The sequence below is a fragment of the Stylophora pistillata genome, chromosome 6 (genome assembly GCF_964205215.1).
Source record: "Stylophora pistillata chromosome 6, jaStyPist1.2, whole genome shotgun sequence".
NCBI lineage: Eukaryota > Metazoa > Cnidaria > Anthozoa > Scleractinia > Pocilloporidae > Stylophora > Stylophora pistillata.
In genome coordinates this window covers 615001-622929 of record NC_142524.1, presented here as the reverse complement: position 1 = coordinate 622929, position 7929 = coordinate 615001, and the positions used below count along the sequence as shown (strand labels likewise).

The following is a 7929-nucleotide window of genomic DNA, read 5'->3' as shown; positions in this document are numbered from 1 at the left end:
CATTTCATCAAAGACAACAATTTGTTCCTGAAAATGTGTTGAACAAGGAACAATATAAAATCTGTATAAGTAATGTTCACTCTAGACTTCAAATTAACTGAAATCAACTTCTTGCCCCAGTGCGTCTCTTTGTTGGAGGCACACTCAGTGTCCTAACAGATAGCCTGCAGCCAGCACGACCTCAAGAAATCCAAATTTGAGACCTGGGTGGGTCATCAAATTGTCAGATCAGATCTTAATCAAAAAAGTTTCCAGTACTTTCCTCTTCTCCTTCATAACTGTCAGAAAGCTCTGGCCTTGCTGAAGTTGCTCTCTCATTTACTGCATCTTTGTGCTCAAGCAAAGCCTGCCATAAATATGCAGCACCAAGTCTATCCAGCAAACGTGAATGCATGTTTTTCTCCTCATCCTGACTATCTGTTGAGTCCAATAACTGCTCTAGAGTCTCCCCAGCTTCTTGACAGTACTGCGGTGCAGATCTAAAGAAACTCAGCTACTATTAGTGTTGAGCCCTGCAGTGTCTGCTCATCGCAGGTCTAGGTTTCTTTTGATGCAGATTTGATGTACTTGAAAGGTGTCTGCTGAGTAAAGATTCATTTTAATAAAAGTAACTGACAGTTTGAATGACCAACTTTGTCCTTTCAATAAGAAGATGATAAAAATTCTTCACAATTAATAGGAGACTTGGTCAATCCATGGTTACCATGCTGAACTCCAATTTAAGAGGACTGTTTTGGAGTCCTAACCAAGACCACTGTGTTTTGTTCTCAGGCAACCCACTCTAGTTTCATACTGACCCTTTCCAACCATGAGTATGGATTGGTAATAGCAACTTAAATGCTGTGGATTTACAAGCAAGGGCTCGAAATTAATGGTAACCCATTAACCAATGGTTAGTAATTTTCAACGTTTGGTTACTAAAAATTTGTCCAACTAACCCGACATGGTGAGTAAAATTTTCTAACATATTTAAACATCAGTAGACCTCAGGGCAAAGAGCACGTAGGCCCGACTCTCAGAGGAATACTTAGAATACTCAAGTTGTTAAGTCAACTTTAACTCTTTTTAGAGAATGCTGTAGATGTACTGTTCTTGACTAATCATGGTAAACAAGAGGGAAATAAAATAGGTGGATAATTGTCTACGTTTTTGAGGTCACTATGCAATTTCAGCTACTCTTTAATTTGTCCTAGTTGTTATTATCAAAATGTTCAATATTTGAGATATCGTAACTTGTGAGCTTGGATACCAAACTTTATTATTTGGTTAGTAAAAAAGATGTCTACTAACCCGAAGGGTTAGTGATCCAAAAATTAAATTGGAGCCCTGCCTGCCATTGACTAACATCCTGTCCAACAGCACTAGGCCTTTCAGGCTGGTAGCTAAGAAGTTAGGCTACTGGCTGAAATTTCAAGTGAGGTGGCTCAAAGGCGGTGAACAATTGTAAGTATACAATGAAATATATGAAGTTCATATATTTTGAACTGCGGTATTAGATACGCATGATGCACAATCCTCACAGTAGATAGCGCTATTGCTTAAATAGCGCTATCTACTGCGAGGATCGTGCATCATACGTATCTCATACCGCAGTTCAAAATATATGAACTACAGCAATTTGCCCTACTGCTGTGTCGTAGCTGAAAAAGTTTGGAACAATTCAATGAAACATTTTGGCAGGTACAGTTGTACTTCACTTATGAAAGGGGAAACCATAAGAAGAAGTCAGAATGTAAAAGAAAGTATTTTGTTACCTTTTGGTCTTGTAACAAGCAAGCTCTTCCTGCAAAACAAAACAGAGCTGGCTTCCTTCTACATCTTTTGCATCTTCTTGCTCTGCAAATGCACTGCATAGGGTTCTGAGAAGAAAAAAGAACCAAGAAATTTCTTCAGACAGTTTCCAATTTACTCAATCTTACTTTAATTATGTAATTCTTCAACACCATAATGATTATATCATTTTGTCTTTTTTTATCACTATGCCTTATCTCTCCAGAGTCAACCTTAAAAATATTAGAATTCCCCCCATTTTTTTCTTCCCTCTTTAAATTAATTTTATCTGATCCTTTTGAAGCCTTGCACGAGCCAAAAACTAGGATTTTGGTGTATTGAGGTGAGGAATCTGCCACATTTCAACGGTTATGTTATGATAGTGCTTGAATAATTTTTATTCACTTGCTGCAATGCATAAAAAACTCACTCCTCCCTTTTCTGATGCATCGCAACTTGTGAATAGAAATCGTTTGAGGGCACTTCCCATGGAATAATCTTTATATTTGCTGCATGTATGTATGTTCTGTTTGATTATGAAAACAACATGCATGTATTTGATCAAGTTTAAACAAATTAAAACCAATTTTCTGGAGTTCTTGTAACCTTTTTTTTACACATTATGATCTGACATCTGCTTAAAACTCATAAGCTTTAAGTTAATCGACATCAAAATACTAATATTTATTTTGAACTCTATTGCAAACCTGCATCTCTCAGACTGTTTTTCTCTCTCCTGTAGATCCTTCACCAGCTCATGTTTCACTGAGACCCATTGTCTGACTGGCTGTTTTAGGGTGTGGGCATCAGAGGCTGTTTTCAGTGCTACCAGGACCACAGTTGAAGCAGTCTTTAGTGCATCCCTGATTCTTCCGGCTCTTCTTTGACAGTCAACTAGCAAGGCATACTTTGTGAGTAGCTTCACCTGAAAAGTATTTTTCAAACATTGCCAAATAAACATTTTCAAAACTCACCATGTCATTGTTAGCCAAAATTAGATTTGTCATCAGAAACTTATTCTACATTCACCCTTTAACTCCCATGAGTGACCAAGACAGAATTTCTCCTTACTGTGTCAACACTATATCAAACAGACAAGTAATGAGAATAAAGACAAATACCAATTGATAAAGGGATTATAAGTTAAGCTAATACCAAATTCTCCAAACTTAGATCATAGAAATTGTGAAGCAGACACTAAGGAGAATTATGAATGAAATCTTGGGAGTGAAAGAGTAATAAGTTTTCCCCTCTTACCCACCCTTGTTCCTATTTGGTTCATCGCAAACCTGTTTCATGTTTGTAGCCATAGCAAATTGACCTCATGAGCTAGAAGGCCTATCTTGTCACAGCTTATTTCAGTTTCAGAATCATGAACTGATTAGGAGTGTTGGTGATTCCCCCTAGAAAGAATACCAGTTCATGAAAAGGTTACTCCCCTCTAGCGCTCCACACTAATGGTAGCCAACTAGCCACAGACTAGTGGAAATTCAGTTTTGGCTAGTGCTTTCTGATTTCCAACAGCCAGTTTGGCTAGTAAACAAACTAAAATTGCTGTAACATCTAAGATGTCACTGGCCACTTGGCTAGTAAGTTGAAAAGTTCAGCACAAAACTTTTTGTCAAAGTTTCCCTTAAAGTCTTCCAAAACCCCTTTATACTCCTGTGCTGGGTTGTTCTTTACTTCTACATGTGTTTAGCTACCAGTAATTAAGAAATTTGTCGAATTCTGGCAGTTGTTGACTGTATGAAAGGACCTTGTTCTAGCTTAGAACACCTGCTTCCCATAAGACAGTCTTGAAACAATACTTGAATGTAACATTTTCAGCAAGGAAAACTCTCATGTATAGGGTCAAACCATAGTTCAACTGAACTATTAATTATTTCAATAAACTTTAAATTATAGTATCTTCATCAATTGAACAGACTTTACCTCTTCAGCTTGGACAATGATTTTCTCTTCTGTTTCAGCTCCAAAGCTACAGATTCTTAACTCATCACAGGCAAGAGCCAGCAATGGCACTCCGTCAGTAAAACAGTCGCTTTGATAGGACACACAGCCTACATTGTAAACAGTACTACCCAGCCATCACAGCACATTAAGAGATAAAGGAATATCAGGGTCTTCAAGAGCATCGTGAATAACCTTGCTTGCTTGCTGTGCAACTGTAACACATTCTCTCAGAATGTGAATTCTGTGAAGAAAACAAAACTGTGAATCAAAAACTGCACTTTGAATGACAACATACAGTTGTACTTCACCCATCACCTCTCACAAACTGACTAGTAACAAACAGTAGAATACTTTCCTTCCACAAGATAAGGAGTTCTATTTGACAATGGAGACCATCCATTTATTCGAAGAGAGAGTGAAGAGAGCCCCTTCTCCATTTTTCCACCATCATAGTTTTTCCAGGACTTGACCACTTGAATGAACTTGAGCAAGTCATTAGCATGACAAAAAGCCTGGTCAAACTGACCCTTAGATATGAGCTGAACAATAATCAAATAAATTGTCTTGCCAAGTTGGTCCAGTGAAGGAATAAACTTGAGATATTTACCATTCTGAATAGATAATGTGTCGCTGAGCAACATACTCACTAAACAAAAATCCATAGAATTGTATATTAGTCAGTAATCATTTTAATTTTCACATTACTTCTAATGAAGGATAAGTATGAACTCTTACAAACAAAATTAACATTTTTCAACCATTTTAAGGAAGTTGTTCATTAGTATTTTACTACTACTAAAGTCAGTATTGTCGGTTCACCAAAATGATCAGGGGTGTTCTAAGAAGGTATACAGGTGTATTGTTTCCCACTATCACACAACTAGAAACTATATTTCGTGTAGGAGACAAAAGTCATTTTGAGATTGATTATCAAAGATAAGAAATAAAAAAAATTCTGAGGTTTCTTCAAGTCTCTTTTTTATATTCAGATGCTTGGAGAGGAAGGGACAAAAAAAGTCATAAACATTCAGGGTTCTCCTTAAGTACTGGCCACCATTTTAGAACATAAAAAAAACTACCTTGATTTTGAGTTGTGAAAAAACAACAAATTTCCTGAACAAACAACTTCCTTGAAGGCCATTTTCGCATAAACATCCACAAAAATATTTAAGGTTAAATTACATTTTCATGCTGGTTGAGCACCCATTCAATCTCTACCTAGCTCATGTTTACCTAGCCAACCAACTATCATATCACTTTGCATATACTTCCAAACAAATGCATGAGATAGAATTTTAGAGCCCATACATTTTAAATAGATTAAGTACAAACCAACTCAATTGGGGGTAACTGGGTCTTTATTGCCTAAGACCATATGCGATGCTCCCCATGACAGGGAGGTAAATAGAAGAAAAGAAAGAAAAAAAATTTTTTGCAGATTTTTACAGAGAGAGGAAAACAGGAAGACCTGGAGAAAATACTCTTGGAGTGAGGACAAGAACCAAAAACTGAGTCAACCCACATCTCATGCCAAGTCCAGGAATTGAACCTGCATCACAACATGGAGGGGGGGGTGAGTCCTCTCACCCCTGTGCCATCCCCTCTCCCAGAAACAATACTTTGTGGGCAGCATGCCCCAAGATCCCAGAATGCATGCAACTAACCATATACTGGCTAATAGCCAATCCTTTTTGAAAACTCTGTACACTTATTTTGCAGCTCTCACTTACCTAAATTTGAGGAGTTTGTGATTTCATCAAGGTGCTTCCCTTTTGCTTTGACTTTTTTCAAAGTCTCAATAGCCCATCTCAGAAACTTGGTTGAAAACAATGTGTATTTTGACACAGATTCTTCTGCAACTTTGCAACCCAACTTGCTGCCATTTTTGGCATTCAAGGGTGATCGTAGCGGAGAAAGATAGTCTAAAAGAAAATTAGAGAATTGCTTCATAAACATAATCATGCCATCTTTCAAAATGTTGTTTCATGTACTCACAAAAATATTGAACAGATTTCGCCTTTTTTAACCCTTTGACTTGGGGGTGACTAGCATCTCATTTCTCCTTACAATGTCACCCCCAAAACACACATAATTTGAGAACATGAGAATAACGGAATTGATCACCAACGGAAATGATCACCGATGAAAGAAGCTCTTAATTGTTGAATTAATTCTACTTATTGTCAGTATCTTTGGAAATGTGTAAAGTTCAGTATGCAAAACAAGTGTATTACATGGGTAAAACATTCTCCCGTCGATGAAGGCAAACGAATACCCTTTCCATCGATCGTGCGCAATTATTTTTCAGAAGAATGGTATTCCACATTTACTAAAATTCAATCGATGGAAAGTCAACATCGTTTCCCTGTAGCTTGATGATAATCATAAAACTGCACAAAACTTTAAAAGCTATCATAAGCTTGCTTTAAGGAAACATAATTGCAAAACTGGTGTCTTCAAACAAATCGTTTGTTTCACCATTCAGAAGCGCCTTCAGAATTCTTTCCCCCTCCATGTATCCAAGAGGTCCGTTCCATCACAGGTTTTTCATCGTAATGGCTCTTGAAGAAGGTCCTCACGGAAACTTTAGTCGTGAGTTCCCGCTAGTATTGGTGAAACACCACTAATCAAATCAAAAATGGCGCCTTCTTTTTCACCGGTTAGGAGTCCATGTATGACCCCGTAAAATGTCCTGAGCTCGGTATATATTTTCAATGTATTCCAATGTATTCCAATGTATTCCAATGTATTCCAATGTATTCCCATACATGGACTACTAACCCAAAACTGGCTGTTCGGAATCAAAATTATCTTCGTTTGTCAGTCAACTCTTCCACACATCCGGTGAGAAAGAGTAACATACATTCACTTCCATAGCGTAGTAGATGTAAAAAAAAAAAAAAAAACTGTCCGAAAAGTATGCAACAGGCGGACTTATCTGGGCGGTAAAACTTCCACCGGCTGCCGCAGGGTTATCATTTGTGTGATATCATTAATTTTTTTGTTTACAGCACCTTTATTGACCAATATCACTGTATGATTTTGGTGGTTCTTCTTTGTAGAATGTCGATACCATTGTTCCCCTGTTTATGCGTAACAGTGGGAAAGAGCAAAATGTTCAGTTCCTATTGAAACTAAAACTGTGTGTGTAGATGTATAACGCAAGTGAACACTTTATTGATTTATGAAGAACTCGCTGCAACAAATATTTGAGAAGGTGACCTCTTGCGCTCAATCAATCAATCAATAATCTTTATTTATACACGATAAGTATTAAAAACGACACTTCGCTTGTGGGGTCGTGTCTAAATAATTAAGTAAGATAACTAATGAATTAGAGAATAAATAGGATATACCCAGCTAAAATCATATCGCTACTTACTACTTGCAAGTCGAAAACGATAAAAGCTTAAGCTTTTATGCACATCAAACTTTTATGAGAACAAAGTGAGGTGCATTTTGATTGTATTTGTGCTTACACACTGGAGTCTAGAGGAAAGCCACAGGTATCAGATTAACCTTGGTAGTGGATAGAACGAGGACGTGTCTGTCAGGGTAAGATCGTTTCTAACTAAAAAATTACCATATGAATCTTCTCTTCTTGCTTTAATGGAACAAAGGGCTGTTGTAAGAAAATTCTCCCTGATTCAACTCTGCTATTAGTATGGAACAAGATCACTCAACAAATGGACAATCAAGTAGCAATTAAGCTTATTTGTCCATGCCATGGAAAAAAAAAACCTGAATTTATGTAATGTAACTGTAGAGTTCACTAAAACAACCTTGAAACAGGAATCAGAAATTAATTATTCAACAAACTTCTTCAGCAGCAGATCTGTAAAAAAGTTTTTATCACTGACACACAATTTATCTTCTTAATTCATTTAGGAAGGTTTTGAAGGAGATATTTGTGGGGGAGCTACAGCCAGATGAAACAGTAGATGCCATGAGAGAAGCTAGATTGTTATCCAATGTAGGTTTAAAAATTTAGCTCGTATTAATCGACAGATATGCAAGAGAGCATAATGTACAACAAGCAACATATACCCTGAACTTAAAAAACTTAAATTTGTCAAATGAACATCCAGTATTTTTTTACTTTAACTGAAATAACTGAGACTTTCTGAGGTTGCCTAGAAATGATGAATTGTACACTGCTCATAGGGGAAAGTTGGTATGTGGGAGATTCAACATGGTGAATACATT

The 7929-nt window shown here is 37.0% G+C and overlaps 1 protein-coding gene across 3 annotated transcripts in view; it reads left to right on the top strand.

The window, feature by feature from the left end:
* The first annotated feature begins 6442 nt into the window (after positions 1 to 6442).
* Positions 6443 to 7929, top strand: part of LOC148727620 (serine/threonine-protein kinase Nek11-like) — a 5765-nt gene continuing 4278 nt past the window's right edge. For 2 of the 3 annotated variants that reach the window (XM_088725813.1, XM_088725812.1), the window contains exons 1-2: positions 6443 to 6567; positions 7612 to 7696. In XM_088725813.1, coding sequence (XP_088581939.1) covers positions 6458 to 6567; positions 7612 to 7696 — 195 coding nt within the window. In that variant the 5' untranslated portion in view covers positions 6443 to 6457. Of the gene's footprint in view, positions 6568 to 7211; positions 7279 to 7611; positions 7697 to 7929 lie in introns of all 3 variants that reach the window. The other variant, XM_088725814.1, reaches the window with a different exon arrangement.